The 21,364-nt window shown below is 39.7% G+C and overlaps 1 protein-coding gene across 3 annotated transcripts in view; it reads left to right on the forward strand.

Annotated features, from left to right (window-relative positions):
- The window catches only part of zfh1 (Zn finger homeodomain 1), a 736,530-nt gene that overhangs the window by 665,184 nt on the left and 49,982 nt on the right, over positions 1 to 21,364 (forward strand). The window contains exon 1 of one of the 3 annotated variants that reach the window (XM_083136970.1): positions 6,195 to 6,285. The exons of the other annotated variants lie outside the window; for them this stretch is intronic. Coding sequence (XP_082993096.1) covers positions 6,198 to 6,285 — 88 coding nt within the window. The 5' untranslated portion in view covers positions 6,195 to 6,197. Of the gene's footprint in view, positions 1 to 6,194; positions 6,286 to 21,364 lie in introns of those variants that run through there. 3 annotated transcript variants of the gene reach the window in all.

Consider the following 21,364-nt stretch of genomic DNA (forward strand, 5'->3'; position numbering starts at 1 on the left):
GCTTAAAATTGAACTTAAACAAAAACTTAATACATATTACGTCGCGATTAGCGAAAGAGTGGCAAAAAAGCGACGAAGAATCAATCAGTCAATCAAAAGTGGGATCCGAGCCACAGACTGTTTGAATTCACTGGAGGAGAATACTGAGATTGTACCTTTATCGACGTTTCGCCTTTCATCCTAGGTCCTCCAAGCTTCACGTCGCTATTAATCCAACGCTGCAAATAGTTGGCGGAAATGTACTACACCGGGAATCGAAACCGTGACTCCTGGACGAATTCGCCTGCATGACTGAACGGGTAGAAGAAGGGTGTGTGACTATACTTCATTTTTGTAATTTAGCGTCGCTTTTCTGCCACTTTTGTCTAATCACGACAATGAGGATGAGTGGTATGATGAAATTGATGAACGGACACTCACTAAGTTATGCCAAGAGATTCGAACCCGAGTTACCTGGGGTCGTAGGGCGCCACGGAGGCAGGCCGGGAGTGTGTGTGCCGAAGAGAACCTTTCTCTCCGGGGTCGATGCACGTGTGGGAAGCGAGCGTCACAAATGACGACGGACAGTGTTATTACGAGAGCAAATAGTGGTTATGATGTTGTCGGCGAAGGAGGACCAACTGTCATGAGCTGACGTCATGATTGACACATTAGAGAATTGCACCACGAGACCTTTTTAACACCCGGCGCATAATTAAGATTTTCTTCTCCTGTTCTCTTATACGTACACACAGAGAACTAAATGCATCATATCGATTGATGGACCATAATGCATGGATTGATGCACTAAAGTGTGTTTTGTAGCTTCTTCAAGGAATCAGATTCACATTCAATGCATTTTGGTGCATTTTTGTATGTCGTGAAAGTGCATCATTTGATTCAAGTGAGGATTTCTTTCAGTCGAGATGCACTTTAATGCATCAGTTGATGCACCGTCCTGCATCTTTTTTTTTTTGATGATGCACTTAAACGTTTGGTCTGAGCTATGTAGCTTTCTGTAGCTCAGACGAAACATTTAAGTGCATCATCAAAACAGATGCATGCTGGTGCATCAAAACGCATTAAAGTGCATATCGACTGAAATAAATCCTCACTTGAATCAAATGATGCACTTTGGTGTTTCTTTCACGACATACAAAAATGCACCCAAATGCATCAGATTTCAATCGGATTATTTGAAGAAGCCATAAGACACACTTTAGTGTATCAATCGATGCATTCTGATGCATCAATTGATATGATGCATTTAGTTTTCTGTGTGTATATATTCTTACACAGACTTGTCCGAGTCAATAAGGTGGAAGAGCACCTGTCAAAGTCGTAAAAGTCAAAGAAAATTAGTTTTTTCTTAAGGAGCCTCATGACTTCCCGGCGTCACTCTGACGCGTGGACTGCCCTTATTGTGAAAGTGGGGAGAAGTGGGGGGATGCAGCTGCTGTTTGGCCTTTTAATTTCCCCCCACTCCCCCTCCCCCTTAGCTCGGTATCAGCGTTGGGGGGAACCTGGAAATCAGATCAGGTGAAATGAGATGGCGCCAGATGGCGATAATGTTCCCTCGGATGGGGGCGACAATCACGGCAAGCTCCTGGATGTGGCCTTCTGGTGCGGCCCCGGAACAGGTCAGGAAGGAGGAAATAAAAACAGGCCCCATGCTCTCGTGCGTTTGCGGATTTTCTGCGTCGCCTGGGGAAAAAAGGGGGAGAGGGGGGGGGGGGCTGGCTGTTGTGTAGGGATCTGCCTGTAGTGACATGACGGCTTGCGGACGTGAGTTGGTTTTGAAAGCAAGACACTTCTTCCTCCTCGACGCGATATTCAATTTGCTCCTGTCGGGATGCAGGGTGATGATTTTTTCATGTTTTGTTCCGAGAAGGATGAAGAAATATGAAATCGAGCGTTCCAACATTGTTACTACAAGGCTACGTAGTCACCAGTAGTGATTTTTTAAAAAAATTGGTTTATCTTTACTTGGCTTGACTTCCACTTTTGGGTTCCCAAAGATGAGGATGGGTGAAATTGGTGAAGAGACACTCACAAGGAACCCATACCACCCCGGGATTCGAACCCGGCCGACGTCGCGCGCTGTGCTAACCACTCCATCCACATTCAACAAGATTCCAATCAGAAAGTTCTACATCCGTTATCTATATCTTCACATGAGAGATCAATGTCGGTTTCGTTTTTCAAGACGACATCGTGTAATCTTTATATCGCTGTACAATGCCTTTCAAATAACCAATCAATACTGTAACCAGGCTTGAAGTCAATACCGACTTCTCCATACTATTTTTCCGCACACAAAACTTTAACATTCTTTCCGACCACCCTACCCCAATGTAGTATTACTGCGTTTTATATGTAATTTTTTTTTAGAAAAAGTCTATACTTGGTATGCATTTTTAATCAGGGCGCTTCGGGCGCTTTCGTTAACAGTCGTATTTTTTCGGAAGCCTTCGGCAGTTTCCGACTTGTACCTTTACTCCATAAACGAGTCTGGAATTTGAAAGTCAGTTGTTTGACGACTAACGTAACAGCTAAGCAGTGACAGTTTTGCAATTAACACTTAGATCGGAACAACAGGCACGGGCCGAATTATTCCGAAAATTGCCGAAGCGTTCTTTCTAAAACTACAGACGAAGTTTAGTTAACGGCGTGCTGGTAATCAACTTGAACTTTGCTTGTTGCGAAGAGCTCTGCCATTGGCTGCAGGTGAACAGATTAATCCAGCGTCCCTTACGGAAGTCGCACCTTCCATACAAGAGCTTCATTACACTAATTAAGTCATTGGAAGGGAAGTCCTTTGCGTGGACAGGAGTTCATTAGCGACTCCTTACGCCCTGCTCGAAGGCAGAGGCTCCAAGCTAATTATCGCTGCTTTCAGGCAGACCAGCTTCCTCTGTTGTCCTTCTCTACCTGCTCGCATTGTCCAACTGTTCCTCTGCGAGTTTGATTTGAGTGTTTGTGTCGTCTGCGACAGGTATTTCGAGAATTATGTTGACTTACGCAAGGAGACGGGATGGGTGGCTATTCTCAAGTGGAAACAAACATCTCGCACTTACCTCCAGGGTCTGCATGCAGAAATGTATTTTACGCATTGTTGTGTACCAGTTTATACACAGAAAAAGTTGTCTGGAATAGCCAAAAATAGTTTTCGGCAACCTAACGTTTGTTTAAATGGGCCAACAGCATCAAATGCTTTTTAGAAATCGTTCGCATTTGTTTAGCATTGAGAAAAAATTTGGTGAAAATTACCAACTTTAGTAAAGGCGAAATTTTTTTGGGTTGAAGTTTTCCAAAAAGATTAACCAAACGCTTCTTGTTATTTCACGTCGATATTCAGAAGCTTTCGGCTAATCGCGACGATGAGAATGAATTATGAGTGTCCAGTTTCTATGCGAAAGGGTTAATTGGGACTGGAACTACACAGTTTAAAGTGGGATCGGAGCTGCTATGTGTCTCTACCGGGTATCGAACCCGGGACCCCTTGATTACAAGTCGTCAAAGCAAATATTCTTTGTCATCTTTTTCCTGTTCATGTAGTAAGAACAATATCATTAAGTATTAATTGGCCTATTTTGATATTACACTAGACTCTCACGAATCCGGCCATATGGGTGCCGGATTCGCGGAAGTGCCGGATTATTGATGAAAGGGTCGGAAATTACGTACTACTATGTAGTTTAAACACATAGGGACTATACAGGCTGTACTTTACGTGTTTCCTTTTTAGAAGCCATGTACTGAACTTTACTGTAAGAAAGTCACAATTTCAAATACTGTACGTATGTATAGCATTGTTTAACATTTTAAACTAACAACATTGTTGAACAAGATAATTCATTGTTGTGCGCGTCATTTCTGCTTGAGTGACTACAGGCCGGATGTGGGCCGGACAACTGAGAGGGCGGACTATTGAGGGCCTGATTAGCGAGAGTCTAGTGTATTAATAATATGCATATTATCTTATTAACCTATTAACTGCAAAGTTACTACTACTACTACTATGTATGTAGCCTTTGCGTGTAACATACGTAAGAGGTTCGAGAAAAAGGTACGCATCTAGAACTATATGTCGGAAGGGGTCGTACAAATAATACATTGTTCTATTTATAGACTACTGGCTTAACGGTCGAACTGTAAGATTTCTAGTCGCTTCTGGTGCTAATAACTGGTAGCTGAGAGTGTATGTTACTTATTAAAAGCCCATCAGGGGCCAAATTCATGAGGTTTACTGCAGGAATATCAAGTTATTTATGAGACATTTCAATATCGAACCTTCTTCGAGTGTCGTGACCGGGACATTGTTCGAAGACCTTCCTAAGGGTCAGAGGGGGAAGGGGGCCAGAAGAACCGGGGTCTCCGGGGAAGACAAAAGCCGAGCGAGTGATGCGTGAAGGAAGCTGATTCGTGGACGGGCTCTAAAAGCAATTGACGAAGAAAGAAGTGCGATTATGTTTTGTGGAGTTACAATGAGCGATCCTTCTACAAAAGGCAGGAGTTGTTTTTCACTTCGGCCGCGTGAATGCGATGCACGGACAGGCTGAAAAGAGCGTTTGGTGCGATTGTTGCGGAGGGGAGCTGCTTGGTCGAAAGGTCTAATGAGAGGCGCTAGGAATGTCTCCTGGTTGAGGACAGAAACGTCCGTCGGATAGCGAGGTGTGACGTCATCAGTACGAAAGTGTACTGCACTCTATCAAATGCACGTTGAATATCCAAGCAATGCTCACCTTGCGAGGTTCTCACTCATAGGAAATCATAGAAAGAGATAGAAACTGATCGTACTTCGCTTTTCTGCGTGAAGATGAGGATGAATGATGATATGCAGAAACTGACGAAAGGGCTCCCACAAAGGACACCCACACATAGAGAACTAAATGCATCACATCGATAGATGCACTAAAGTGTGTTTTATGGCTTCTTCAAAGAATCACATTCACATTTGATGCATTTGGGTGCGTTTTTGTATGTCGTGAAAGAAACACCAAAGTGCATCAGTTGATGCATTTTGATGCAGATTTATGCGTTTTGATGCACCAGAATGCATCATTTTTGATGATGCAAATAAAACGTTTCGTCTGAGCTACATAAACTCTGTAGCTCAGACCAAAAAGATGCAGGAAGGTGCATCAACGAACATCAACTGATGCATTAAGGTGCATCTCGACTGAAAGGAATCCTCTCTTGAATCAAATGATGCACTTTGGTGTTTCTTTCACGACATACAAAAACGCACCCAAATGCATCAAATGTGAATCTGATTCTTTGAAGATGCCATGAAACACAGTTTAGTGCATCAATCGATATGATGTATTTTGTTTCCTGTGTGTACGTCCATGCCTGACGGCGCAGCACGCTGTGCTAACCACTCTGCCACGGAGGTCGGGGACGGAAAAAGAATCATGATATCATTGAAAACATTCTAAAATACTTTCGTTTCCATCATCCAGAAGGTGTGGAATTACGTTTGGACTGATTTCATTTATTTTACTTCGCTTTTCTGCCACTTGTGGCTAATCGCGAAGATGAGGATGGTTGGTGATAAGATGGAATGGCTGAAGGGACAATCACAAACGCTCACGTACAGCACACGACACAAGCTCCACTGAGGTTTATACTGACTGAGTTTTGACGCCAGAGCCTCGTAAGTCTGCAAAATGCAGTCCAGCACCCCTTACACCCCGAAATTACCTTTTTTGTGGAACATTTAGAAATGGCATTAAAGTTCGTAAAGCTATTGCGAAATAGTGTTTTTGCTTGTTATTAATTTTGCAATCCCGTTAGTGGGCGGGCAACTTGTTTTTTTATGAATGCTACGTCGGGATAGTTGTCGAATCTCAAGGGTTTATCACGAATAAGCTTTGAACCGTGAAATTTCGAATAAAGGGGGCGCTCGCAGTGCAAAAGCGTCTCCTCTTCCCTTGTATCAAAGAAACGCCGTGCTTATTGAGAAAGTTATTAAAATAGAGGAATGAAAATTGTTACCTTTTTCTTCCTTCTTTTTTTCTTTACTGTTTGTTTTTTCCCCTCTCGCGAAATTGGTTTATCTCGCGTGCGCGTCGTCCAATTGAGGTGATCGGGTCTCTTCGGGAATGTTCGGCTCGGGTTCGGGAGAAGGAGCGTGCTCCCGGCGGCGCGCGCCGATCTTACCCCCAGCGTCCATCCGAGTGGCTCGCTGACACCGAAGCATTACCCGACCAGCTATGGTTGCGAGGAGTAGTATGTTCGGTTGCTATGGGAGCTACTCGTATAGATTGTGGAGCCTTGCCAACGTTTGGAGCAACTGTCAATGTGAGTCTTTTTATTTTTTTAGTTTTTCGCCTGCTTTTTTTGTATTGTACTTGTAGTGTGTGTCTTCACAGTTCTTTTTCTATGTTTTTTGTGTTACATGTGTGCGTCGCTCTTTTAATGTTTAGCTTGACAGTCGTAAAGTGACGCGCTGTTGCCAAATGTCCTAAGATTCCCTTTCGCCCCGTTGAAATCACACGCATTTCTCCCTGAAGAACGTAGTTTCCATGCGTGTGGCGGAGGTGCGTGTGCGTAAGGATTCTTTGGCAGCTTGACAAGATGCGTACAGGTACGTACGGGTCATGTGTGGACAAGTCACGGACGGCCAAGTCAACAGGTGACGTGACGTGACTGGACCTGAAAATCCCATTGGCCAGGTAGACGCGAATCTCAGTACATATATAAGTCTTATCAGATCGTATACTTGCCCGCAGTTTCAATAATTGGTAACGTACAAACTGTATTTGAGCAGTACGTAAGAACAGGCTTACTCAATCCGTAACGTTTATCTTTACAAGAACAACGTGCATATTGTTGAAGATTCAACCAATAGCGGTGCATTGTGCCAGGTAGAACACACCTGCAAGGTGTTACGTCACCTGCGGAAGGTGTGGCTACATTGTACCTGATCGATTTTCACCTGTCGGCTTGCGGGATTGGTCGGGCGTCTTCCGTTACTGGTGTTACCTTTCTCCAAGCGAGGAAATTCCATTGGCACGTGTTTCGACGCGGAACTGCCTTGTGTGAGAGATTTCTAACCGACTTGCCTCGTCACCTGTCGTCCCGACACAACGAAGGTGAACAGGTGGCGTACCTGAATCGGTGTCGTCAACACGCTGCGAGACCCTCACATAAACATGTGACCGTAACATACGCCAAGACAAGTATATTTGTTATTTTGACGCCTTGTAAGACGTTTCAACTCGGAAACTACAATTTCACGGCACGGTATGCTTAATCTATAGCTCCTTCACGCAATTTAAATTTTGAATACGTCAACAATATTGGATAACCTGTTTGTTAGGTGAAAGGAAATTCCAGTGCTGGTTGAGCGGTGAGGTTCATTTTAATAAATATCTTTGTACACATGGTGTTGAACGGGACAGTGTAGACTGAACCAAAGCTTGTGGTACCTGAGTAAAGAATACAGACTTAGCCGAGAAAGTGCGTGGTGATTTCTTGCAATCGCTAGACGGCGATTCTTACATAACTTATTTTCATATCGTCTGCAATGGTCTGAAGAAACAGATTTGCTCCGATAGGCATTGTAACATTCAACTGCCTTGAAAACATTTCTCCTAATTATGAATCATCATAATGATACGCTTAATATATAAGACCACTGCCATACCTTACATGTAAAAAGAATGCTAGTCACATGTTTTTCGGTAGTTTGTCGTTTAACTAACACAATTTGTCATTACAATGATCAGTTTAAGATAATGCGACAATGGTACGAAGTCTTTTGATAATTTCTAAGCCTAACCCATATTTCAGAAGTTCAAAATATAAAATTTAAGTTTGTTTTAAGTTCACTTTATGAACAGGTAGGTTAATCGGGACTGAACCTACAGTTTAAAGTGGGATCCGAACCAGTATATGCCTCCACCGCGACCGCTTGAGACATTGTAAGAAACCAATGTTTTGTTCAAGGTGCCATCCTGTCATTCACATCTGAAGAGGTGTAGATTGCGCGCAATTGCTAGAACATATACTAATAATTATGTTACGCCCCCACCCCAATGCTCGTATTTAGTAGCGGTTGAATATTTAAATAAATTACTTCAAGTTCTCCATGGCCGTACGCGTTCTCAAAGCGAAGCACATTGCTTCTAATTCAGGACAAGTCATTCTCGTATACGAAGCGATGAAACCAAACAAAAGTCCAGAAAATGCACATTGCATCGTTCTGAATGTGCATATTTTGATTTCTTCTTGTAATCCAATGTATGCAATGGGTTTTGTGATTAGTGTTATCTTCCGAATTCCACTGCATGTTTATCAAAGCACGATAAACAACTGTTGTAATATCGATTGTCGAGAGCCACGCGGGAAAGACCCAAACAAAACATTCTACGGAAGACTGATGAGGTGTGGAGATAGTTCGCAGGTCGAGCACTCGCGGCGCTAGTAGTCAGCTCGATTTAGATAGCCAGCGCTCCTGGCGGCGCTGAGCGTAAACACATTGACAGGTAGTAACAAGCGAAGAGGGTTCAATAACTTGTTCCAACACCATTAAATTCATGTTTTCACAGCAAGTTGAGCAAACATCTTCAAGAATTCACATATTTTCTGCAGCCACGGGGTTGGGTGAACAATTCATCTACGCACACAAGTATTTTGTATTGTAATGTAAGAATTACGAAGGAACTTTATTTGAAATGGCTGTTTCTTTCAATGCGTTCTACAACTTTTTATCGTTTTCTCCTCAGTGGCGACATCTGACGAAATTCTGGAAAGTCTTAAGTTTACCTCAAGTGTTAACTCTTATTGCTGGTTAGTTAACCCGTGCAGTTAACGTCTGACTGCCAACCTCCGGGGCGTAGTCGTTAGCACACCGCGCCTGGGTGTTCTTTGTGAGTATCCCTTCATCAATTTCATATAATCATTTTCGCGATTAGCTAAAATAAACCAAATCAACAACAATAATCCAACGTCTGACTGATTCATTCGCTGAAAATCCACGAATAATGCAAAATGTAAATTTGTTATTTTCATCCAATAAAGTGTGTTTCATATCTTACAGAGAGATTTATATTAACAGCTCGTTTTTCAGCACGCACCGAAAGAAGTTTAAAAAATAAAATAATTAAACATACATGCGAAGGTGGTGTCGGATGCGTATTATAATGCAGTGTTCAGAGAATTTGTTTTTAGATGTACAGTGACTTCATGAATATTTGTAACTTTGTGCTTGTGAAACTACAGTAAAGCCTCATTAAGCCGGACTTCCCTTAATTCGGACAGGCAATATGCAACAAAGAAAGGAAAAGCATAATGCAAGGTTGTAAATGTGGCTAGAAGTCAACAAGAAAACTTCCCAAAGAAAGGGCAATCAACCACTGATGAAATTCTGTTTCCCGCAGACTTTGTACTGTACTGTATAGTGTATTTAGGCTTATGCTCTTTAAATACACCATAATAAACGTGTTTTGTTGCTATAAACGAAGTTTTAATGAATGCACTTTCTACTTTTCTTTTAGGTTATTTCAGTTAATCTGGACTTTCATTAAACCGGTCACCTTATCCCCCCATTAGTCCGCATTAACGAGGTTTTACTGTATTTCAAAGTATACACAGAAAAATAAACGCACTGATTAAGGCAAGAGTGCATTAAAGCTCCATCGTCAAATGAATCTCTAAATGCATCACATATTCTCGTACCCCTTACGGTAAGGCATGTTATCTCCTACTTTGAGGTACACCTCGATTATTTGTACCTCTTAGCCAAGCAATATCTCAGGGCTGTGGGTTCATTTTATATCTCACGCAGGGTGGTAGAGATTTTGTTCCAACAACAACACATAAACAATTAGTATTGAAGTCGAATACCTATACTTTTGGAATAAGATCCAAGACATACACAAAGAACGGACAACAAAGAGCCTCATCTCTAAGAACACTGAAACCTGCAACCCCCAGAACACATAAATTAGTCCGGCTTGTTATTTCTTCTCGGCCTTTCGTCAACTACCGCAAAGTATATAAATAAAACACGTGATAGCATTTAGATGTGAATGTTACATAGGAAACTATTATCTTCTTAATGTCTCTTCATTGTTGCCCCTCCCCCTAGTTATGCAAATCATTGAGTATATTAAAATCTTCAATTTGCAATCGAATTTGGAATGAAGGACAGTCGATATAATATATTGTATATTTCATAAGATCATTTAATTGTTTAATAACTGACATATATTTAATGACATTATATGTGTGTTTGTTTCTGTCTGTCTGCTCTTTCCCCCCCACTCTTATGTGATTTCGCACCTGCAAACACCTGGGCTCTTGAACTTTGACATATTGGAAGTAGGTTACTAAATATGCTTGCATTCATTCCCTCCTTGAATTATTCAAATCCATGTTTCATACTCCATGATTTGTTCTTCATTTTACATGATGTATTCTTTATTTTAGCTCGTAACATTTATATCCACATGCGCACTCCAACTGCTAATTAGTCATTAGTCACTCTTTCTCTAATTATATCTTGCATCCTGTATGTTTGCATGTATCATAACGTAATATAGTGCATTACCCGTTTCCATTTTTAATAACTTCACGATTTCCTTTTAAATACTTCACCTTAAAGTTTCAGACGTTTCAGTGCTGCCATCTGTTTTTCATTTTATTGAAGTTTGCTTCTTGGAGTTCGTTTGCATAACCTCTCCTACACCAGTATCGAGGTACTGGTTTAAGAATTGTAAGATTGGATCATCCCACCCACGACCAAATTGTATTCCCGGTTGTGAATCTGATATTGTGCAGCTACAAGGAAGTGAAGATTGTCTGTCTCTGTATACCGTGTCTAGTCAGATGTGATCCTCTCGTCTCTTATATCTCTTTCTCTCTCTCGTGTCGATTTCTCTGATCTGAACACTCTTCACAGCTTTTATTTGAAAATGTTCATTTTTCTCAAAATTTCGGAGGAGGGTTGTAGCCCCATCAGCCCCACTCTGCGTACGCCAATGTCACTAATATTCATCATATTACTCACCTCGTTAAAATGTATGAAACATTTTATAACCCCCCTTCCAAACTAAACAAAGATTTATTTTTTAATTCTTAAAATTATTTCAATCTAACGATTATATTAATCTTTGCTTTTTTTTAGAATGCAGAAAATTATGTTACTTACATATTGCATAACGTATTGTTGCTCATTTCCAACTTCTTGTCCAGTAAAACTTTTTTCTTCAAGATCTTTAGCAACAAATTAACAAGAATAATATTAATAAATGCGTGTGGACTAATAATAATGAAGCCCGACCCTGTGGCCGAGTGGTTAGCACATCGCGCTGCGACGCCAAGGGTCCCGGGTTCGAATCCTGGTCGGGCTTTGTTGTTTGTGAATGTCAATTCATCAATTTCATCATTTCATCACTCATCCCCATCTTCGCAAATTAGCCAAGAGGCACAAAACGCGAAGTAAAATAAACTAAATCAATCAATCAATAATAATAATGAAATTATATCCCAAAATTCAAGAAAATGCATTAATTGTTTATAGCATAAGAAAAATATGTCTCAGTTATTCTCTTGATTCAACCTTACATTTGCCAATCTCCGTGAGAGAGTGGTTAGCAGGAGATTAGGATCTCTTGTAGGCATGGGTGCTCTGTGAGAGTGTACTTTATCAATTTCATCATATCATCACCACTCATCCTCATGTTCGAGGTTAGCCGAAAGTGGCAGAAAAGCGAAGTAAAATAAAGTAAATCAATCAATCATCCTTACACTTCAATTTCTTCAAGTACGATTATCAACGCATCTTTTATGTTTTGAGTTTCTTCAGAAAATTTTCCCTCGAATCTGTCTTGTTTGAATTAAGACAATGTACCCCAGAATTATAACAAACTAGCTGATTAGCCGGCGTTGCCCGGGTGTTTATTTTTATCCCAGTCTTGCATTAGACAGGAAAATAATGAATTCTAACTATAGCGTAAAATGGCACTAATTTTAAATGTGATCGTTAATGTCACCAATTAGCTTAGCGACTCCGAAAACTATGGATTCGACACTAATCTAGGTCATTTGTGGCATTTTATTTTTCACCCCCTCTCACCCCCCATGCCCCCATAGGTGATGAACTTGGAGTTGAACCGCATTGGGAGTGTCACGAAAACTGTGGATTCCATTCGCAACACAGCCTGAATGTTTGACAACCCGAGAAACACTATCGTTGTGGGGATTGCATAGAGTCACGGATGTCTGTGCGGAATTTAATATCGGTGGTTCTCAATCATTTTTACATGTCAACCCCTTCCCACCCTTCCCCTAGGCGTGTCAGGGGTGTCTTACCCCCACAGTATTTCTTTCCAGGTTGTAAGTGATACGCATACCAATTTTGATTGAAATCGCTCCAGGCGTTCGAGAGTTATTGCTGAACAAACAAACGCACACATATACACACATGCATCCATTTATATATAAGACAAGAGATTACAGCTACAGAAATATCGGTCACAATGGGAAAATATCTATTAACATGTTATTTATGATACAAATACGCGTCAAGTAACAAGTATATAATATACACGTTGTTCATTGTCCATTAAAAAGAAAAAAAACACGCAGCTTTTTATGAAATCAGCGCTCATCTGCCTTACGTTCTAATTTAAGTCTGAACGAAGATGTGAATCTCCCAGATCAGTTCCCGTCTTGTCGGTTTTAGAAACGCCTTACTGTCAAAACAGCAGTCTCCTTTGCGTATCGTCTCGAATAACTTTTCAATTCCAGTGATCTAGGGATTTGCTTCAACGCCCAAAATATCGAAAACAAATCAATCCATAGGCATGGTCGTGGTTAGAAATTTTCGCAAGGGAAGCTAGACTATTGATAAAACTTGAATAGTACAAATTATAAGAATTATTATTTTTATGGTTATAATTGTTATTACACAATATATTATAAAGTAATAAAAATACACCATTTTACTCATTATTATATCATCCTATATCCTTGGGGAGACTTTTCTACTTGATCCACCAAACAAGTGACTATCTTGTACAACCGTTTTTCATTATATTTGTACATTTCATACAGCGGTGCTACTAAAATGCATAGTTATTATATAGGGTGACCAGACATACTCTTTTTAAGAGTATTATACTCTTTTAGAAGTTCATATACTCTATACTCTTTTCAATTTGCAAAAATCCCCAAATATAGTCTTTTCCTTGCTATTTAATTTCATTCATTATTTTACGCGTAAAAATGCCGTAAAATCCACAGAACGGAAAACGTCAAGATGTCAACAAACTGAAGTATTTACTCCTTGACTCAAGAATTTCCTATGAACGATTTCAAGTGGCATTTTCATATTCCATCAACAAGCAAAACATATTTCAAATTCATTGGAATTTAATAATAATGATTAGGTCTGAGCCGATACCGATACTCTTACCGATTCCCATACTTAAAAATTGCAATAATTAAAATTTGTTGAAAATATTGATCAATATTGGTGTGTAAATATTCTCCTCCAATTATATGCATCAACATACCAAGAAATTTGCTTTAGAATATTCAAGACTTGCATCAGAATATTAAAATAGATGTTATGTAGTCACAAAATATAGTTTTTTGTGCAAAATTAGTGTAAAATAAAAAGAAAGTTTTAATTTTACATAATTTCCAGGATAATTAGACTGTCAAGAAGTCGCGCGGGATTTTTGCGGACCCCGTGAAAGAGCAAAATGCATGCGCACCTTCAACCTATAGACTATACTCTTTTTGGTCAACAAATATCTGGTCACCCTATATTATATTTTGTTACGTCGTTGAAGAAAATGTTTTAAAAGTCAGGGGGAAATTTTAATCATTACTTTTATATTGTATGACCTTTCACATTTGGATTTTGAAAACCGTGGAACCATGTATTCTTTGGATTAAATGGCAAAATATGATTTGATTTGATTTTTGTTAAAACGTACCGGTTCCTCCATTTTGGCCGAATTCTTTGTTACTAAACATATGTGTACGATTACTAGAGACATTGAATTTTCGCGATGCGCGAAATCGCGAAATTTGAAAAAAAGATGCAATTTTGAACATTATGCACGTAACTACACACCCAATGATGAAATATGCATGAGTTTTATTCGCGAAGTAATGCGAAATGTGTGTTTTTCCACGAAATGAACGCTTTTTCGCGAAATAACAGTGAAATATCATCAAATTAAGTAGAAAACACAAAAACCGGCAATCGAGGTTGTGCGCGCAAACTGTCGATTTGTAACGAAACGTTTGCCTAAAGTTTCCTACCACTTGCAGCTAAAGAACATCTTTATCTTCGATCACATCAGGAAGACGCTGCAAATTGGGATTTCCCATGCACATAATCTCAGTTCGAAAACTTCGCTCCATGTCAAGCTGCATTCCTTTTTTCCTCCGAATGTCTACTCAACTTCCAGTTTCATTGAACTTGCTAGCTGTAGCAGCGATAAGATTAGTCTGTTCCCGCACATCAAGGGAAACAATGGTGTCATTTGTGTTCAGTCATGAATGAATTTTGTTTATCATCATGTGATTTTCAACATGTGTTTGTGTATGTGCAGTAGTGATTATTTTATTTTCCTGGATAGCAAGGATATCCTTTAAATACATACTATGAATAAATCACTTGAGATATGCAATTTAGAAATGAAGTGATTTTGTGTTGATGTTTACTTTTAGGTTGGACACCTAAGTACTTGTGTACCATTTTATTTACCGCTCTCCTCAGTTTTTATTTACCATAAATTTGTCTCCCTAACGATTACTATACACCTTTGGTACTGTTGAAGAAAAAAAAATGATTGTTGTGTTGCCTATTTAAGCAATTAATTTATACCCAACGGTAATGCTGCTTCAAAGTGTTAAACAATGCTCCTTACTTCACAACAGAGATCTTTGATCTTGCCATTCTATTTAGAACATTCCGTTCTACTTTTACACTGTTATTTCTTTCCTACTTATGACTAGATTTGGTTTAGGCTGTATCACGGTTATCAATCGGATGTGCGATAAGTCAGACGCTAACAAAATACGTTTGGTTCTACTTTTATGACCAATTTTTTGGTTATCTCTAAACAGGCACGTATCCAGAAATATATTTCAGGGGGGTCCGAACCAAGGATCTCAAAATAATAATAATGTTTAAATTAAAATAATTATAATTATATTAAATTCATTAAAATATTTTAATGAATATATTTTTATTTCATGAATAGGTAAGTACAAGGACGATCAGAATAGTGATATAACAGCACGTATTTATTACATAGCTTGGGTGTAGTTAAGGTCGGCAGAATTTGTAGAACAGAAACTGCTCTGGCAAGTAAACTGATGTCAAATAGATAAGAATTGAATATTTATTGAATATAAAAAGAATGTTAGATCCAGTTGAAGAGTAAAGTTGCTGGTGATATTTTATGAATGTTACGTAGTAATAAATCTTGTATAGCCATAGATTAAACAACAAGTATATTTTCATTATTAAGTTTTAGTTAATTTATTATTTCATTATTTTCATTATTTAATTTATGTAATTAGTCTTTCGGGGGGGGGGCAGGACCTCCAGGACCCCTCCCCTAAATACGTCATTGTCTCTAAACCAATGTGCACGTTTAGTAAATGAATTTGGTTCTCGTGAACGGTAATTTGTTTGTGTCTTGTTAAAAAAAAAAAGTTTTAATTACTGGAAAAGGAATGCAATTAATGTTACGTGCTTCTAAAATAGCCACCGTCTCTAAAGACTGCCTCTAAATGTACTTAGTGCGAACCGTAGGTATGCTGCTGACGGGAAATCTTTTGAAATTAGCCTCTTCCCAGCGTTTTCTGACCGTATGTAAACGATCCATTCGCCCGTGAAAATTCAAAGCGGTGAATAATTGTTTACAGGCGTAAAAAAAACCGTCAACAGTATAATAATGGCGAAATTGTGGTTGTGTATTTCTGGCTGTTGCACATTTTCGGCTGTCATGTTGTATCATCCCCTCTCCCACCCCCGTTTCTCCTCTCGCGAGCGGGCGTGCGTGCATATATGACCGCCAGAGATCCCAACCAGGACAGGCTTACTGATTTCGCATTGGAAAAGCGTTTGTTTATATGCGTATATTGAACAGGAAAGTGTTTACATGAATGCCATCTGCGAAAAGTAAACACTGCGTGGATTTCATAACTGTAATGCTTCTCCGGGTGGAAAACCCGAAAGAGCGTTGAGGGGGTGAGAGGGGGGGAGAAGGTTTTTGACGGGGGGGAGGGGTGTTATAACCGCTCCCGGCCATGTCATAGAGATTGATTGATTTCGAATAATACCGCCTCGGATCGAGACAATCGCCGTGGTCCCTGTAAAAAAAATATTGAAAGGGATCAGATTTTTTTTTTTTGCTTTTTCTAAAACAAGGTGACCACATTTTTTTGGGTTTTACCATCTCTCTCCTCCTCCTCCCCCTTCTCTGCTCGCCCCATTGTTTGATTTTCCGACCGCGTTACCATCAAACGTCCCTTCTTGTAGTACGAATCGGCAAAATGTTACATTGGCTTATCTGTTTTTCTGTTTATTTACCTAATTCCGATATTTTTCCCGCGCTTTTTATATTTTTTTTGTTCCCGTGCGTTTTCAGATTTTTTACCATAAATATAATGAGAGATATTTGCCAGCGTGAATTCACACAGTTTTACTTTTAGAATGTTTTCACGATATGCATTTTTGTAATATGCTGTTTTATAATTTTTCAGTTTGTACTCAATTGTTGAACAACAATGCAATTTTCATGCGTCCTTGTACTGAGACATGCTTCCTTCTACCAAGGACCTTCAACAATTCATAAATACACTGAAAAAAAAAAAGCAGACGGTTGTCTCTGTAGGTCACGCCATTCCCTATATTTTCACAATTACTATAGTTAACTTAAGTAATGTAATTTTAATGGTTCGAAACTTTAAAATATAGCTATTAAAATTACACAGAACTGCAACTTATAATCATTACCTATCTTTGTCCATGATAAAATAATCAGATTTAAATATTAAAATAAAAGTTTACGTTAGGTTTTTATAATTTGACAACATACTTTTAAATTTTGCCGGTAGAATATTTGAAATTTTATTATAACTTCTAACAGTGCAACTGTAATTTTAATATTATTTAGCTTTATGTGTGATTATTGTAATCAAATTTAAATTTAAGAAACGGTTGTGTTCCATTTTTATAAATTGACCAGCAGACTGTTAATTTTAACGATAGAATATTTTATATTTTATAACTTCTAAAAGTGTATTTAGATAATTGTGGTGTATTTGAGCATTTTAATTTTTCTAAAGGGTTAGCTGTTTTTTAGTCTACAAATTCTATGTTGCATTTTTTTCATTTCATGACCATAGTGATTTTCCTTCTTCTAAATTTCCATCCTTAGGCTGTTTGGTAACTTGAACTTAATTACGAAAAGAAGGAACACTCATAAAGAATATCCATGTCCAGGCCGGGATTCGAACCCGGGATCCCTGTCGTCTAGCGCACAGTGATAACCACTCTGCCGCGGAGGTCGGCCTTAACGTTAGAATAGTGAAAATTTTACAGTGTACTCGTTTGAGATGAAAATGCATCAAGCATTGGATCAACAATACGAATGACTCTACCTCCAAAGTATGTAGTATTTAGTAATTTCAACCCGGAAGAGCGTCGGGGAGAGAGTGAGTGAAAGTCACGAGCGTGTTATGCATCCCCCCTCCCCTTTCCCCTTAAGCAAGAGGTTGTAAAGTAGTTTGTAATTCTTGGAAATCGTGAGGTGAGGCTGTGAGCCAGCGACACCTTTGTTTCCACGTAAAACCTCTTCGTTTCTCCCGTGGCGCATCGCACGATGCAGTGAGTCACAGGAAAAGGAATCTTACTCACATCGGAAACTCCTGTGAGTTCGGTGTCGAGGTTCGATCACTGCAATCGTCTCTGATGTCACCGGTATCGTGGGTGATGAAAGAAGCGGTTGCAGGAGATTCATAAATGCGCTGCTATTATCGTCAAATTGGTGACTAAATCAGATGGATGAGTGAAGAACACGCATGGAGATGAGATAGAAGAGTCTGTGGATAAAACGAACGGAGAAGCGGGGGAGAATAGAGTAAAAATAGATAGAGATAAGAGGGGCTGATAGGGATGCAACAGAAGCAGAGAAAATAAAGAGCAGGAAGTGGGTGGGAAAAATGAAAACGAGATAAATAAGGGGAAGACCAGAAATAAGGTGCCAATAAAAGTACAGAAAGAAAAACTAGAACTGGGAAAGTGAAGAGAAAATAGAAAAGATGAGGGATGAAGGCGACAAGAGAAGTAGAGAATGAAAAGACAGGAAATGGGAAAGTGAAGAGAAAACGAGACAGAAATAATAGAAAAGAGATAGGGAGGCAATACAGCTAGAGGAAAGAAGTCGGAGTTGGGAAAGACATGAGAAAACGGGAAACAATAATGGAGATAAAGATAGGGAGGCAACAGAAAGCAAGAAAAAAACAAGACGCGGGAAGGAGAAGACCAAACGAGTCAGAAATAATAGAGAGAATAAAGATAGGAAGGCAAGAGAAGTGGATAAGAAAAAGCAAGAAATGGGAAAAGGGAAGAGAAACTGACAGAAATTAGCGAGTGAAGAGAGACAACTCATGCAAGGAAAGAAAACAGCAAGAAATGGGAAAATGAAGAGAAAACGGGACAGAAATAATAGTAGAGACGGAGAGATAGGAAACCAACAGAAGTAGAAAAACAAAAAGCAGGTTGTAGGAAGAAAACGGTAAAACAAGACAGAAATGATAGAGAGAGAAGAGATATGCAGGCAACGGAAATACAGAAAGAAAAAGACGAAGAGAAAACGGGAAGAAATATGAGAGAAGAGAGAGGAAGACAAGAGAAGTAGAGGAACACAAATAGAAGTGGGAAGAAGAAGAGTAAAGAGATAGGGAGGCAATGCAAGTAGAGAAAGAGGGAAGGAGAATAGAAAACGAAACATGAGATAGAGAGAGATAAAATAGGGGAAAAATAGATGTAGAGAAAGGAAGAGAGAAAAAAGTGGGAGGAGACGGAACAGAAACACGAGGAACGAAGGATTGTGTATCAATAGAAATAGGGAAAGAGAAGAGATGGAAGAGGAGAGAATGTGTTTCTTTATACGGCGCAACAATTCTTTGCGAGGCTTGGCCAGCTAAACAGTATTGTGACACTGCTTTTTTTCATCCAATTTTTTACTTTCAATCTTGATATTGTTTTAACAGTTGGACCTTCTTCTTCCATCCTTTCGATATGTTCAATCCATACAAGAATCCTTGTCAATGCATCTTTAATACTAGTTTCTCTTTTATTAACGCTCAAAGTGTGTAAATATTATTTTGGGACACTCTGTATGCGTATATTATTGAATTTTTCTTACGCCTCTTTCAAGGTGTACTTAAGCAAAACTCGTATTTTACAATTAATGTACCTACAATCTTACAACCAGTCTTAACCATGCCAACTCGGCTACCTTTGGGAGAAGCTGAGAAGGGGGAAAAGCGTCCTGGGTGGATCTTCCTACGCCCGTCCGAGAACACAGACCTTCCGAGAATCCCAGAGAGCGAGTGTTCTTTTCACGGCGCCAGATTAAATTCATTTCTCAATTTCGTGAGCGGTCGGACTCCGCGCTCCATTGTGATCCGCGCCGGAGAAAGACAGGCCTCGGTGGATTCCGACGAGGGATTTGCGGGGGGAGAGGAGGACTTCTCCATCTCGGAGGGTCTCTTTTCTCTTGGCTGCAAATTGGTGGCGCGGACTGCTCTTACCTATCGCGGCGCCATGCTCGTTGCCCTGATCTGATTTGGAATGTACACTCACCAGCAAAAAATGGGAGCTCTGGAGCGAGCGGACGAAACGGACGTAAGTAGTGACTCGAAAGGGCTCGGCCAATGAACAAGTGGGAGGGAACAGGATAACATGGAGGGGGAAAGCGACTGCAGCTGTTTGTATCTCTTCCCCTGGTGGCAAGATTACGAACTTGCTGTCTCTATCCTGGCGGGCAATTTAAACACAATTAACCTAAAAGACATATTTATTCTTTTTGTTTGGCAACACCAACGAAGATGAAATATTTTGTTTTACAAAGTGTAAATATCAGTAGAGGATCAATGAAAGCATATATTTATAATGTAATTGTTTTAGCATTTTAGTAGTTAGAGTGCGCGTCAAATCTCCTGCATATGGCCTTGAACGGCTGAACAGCACCAGCGAATCACACGTGCGGCGTTGCTGTGCTCTCCTTGAAAAACCGTTTCGCCCAAAACGCTGTCTCTTTTCCGTGTGAGATTTCGACATGGCACCGCTGCACTGCGCTGCTATTGGCTATCGCCATATGCAGGAGATTTGACGCGCACTCTAGTAATTTAGATGAGAGACAAGTGTTGTGTGTTGAAGTTGTAAAATTGCATGTACATTATATGCTTTCATTGATCCTCTACTGATATTTACACTTTGTATAACAAAAGATTTCTTCTTTTGTTGATGTTGCCAAACAAAAAGAATAAATGTTTTTTAGGTTAATTTTGTTTAAATTGCCCACCAGGTCTGGGCGTGAAAACAAGTCCACTCCAGGGAAAGTGTTACTAGCAATTTTTCAATGGCAACTTCAACCACAGCCGTGGAGTTAGGCAACACGCATAGCGCCTTTCAGGGAAGCGAGTGTTTTAGGATCCAGTGTCCCATTTTCATTGCCGTTGGCCGTACCTGGTTCTTGTGCTACCTTCATACCAGCTTCACTTCTACATTGTTAGAAGTTACCGTAACATTTGCGGTATTCTACCGTTAAAATATTAACGCCCTGCCTGATAATATACACAAACGTGACACGGTCGTTTTCAACTTGACACGGTTGAGTGTTGCAGAGAGAGGATTTCGTACGAGCGCCAAATAGTTCGCACGGACGACGCTAGATAGCGTTTCGCTCGAGCGAATAATGCTCGAACAGGCAAAACGTGCCGTATGTACTCGAAGCCCAGTAGTACACGTATAACCGTAATTTGTCTATGGTAGTGGGACCTGAAATATGAATCGTGAAATGACAGAAGTGAAATTGAAACTTAAGTGAACATAGCATCTAGGTTAAAGTAGTGTAGTATATCTTACTAATACACAGTGATAATCTGAAAACGAAATTGATGATTGTGGGCTGAAACTACCAATACGGATGTTTTACACACGATCAAGGTCACATTAAAATTATATTCCATTAAACGACAGTAGAGATGAAATGCTTCCGTAGAATAGTTGGTAAAACGAGAGGAGATAAAGAATCGGAGAAGAATTAAATCAGAAGCCAATAGAAGAAAAACTGACACAAAGACAATTAAAATGCTTCGGACATGTGGTAAG

This window comes from Lepisma saccharinum, chromosome 15, assembly GCF_977018435.1.
Source record: "Lepisma saccharinum chromosome 15, izLepSacc3.1, whole genome shotgun sequence".
Classification (NCBI taxonomy): Eukaryota; Metazoa; Arthropoda; class Insecta; order Zygentoma; family Lepismatidae; genus Lepisma; species Lepisma saccharinum.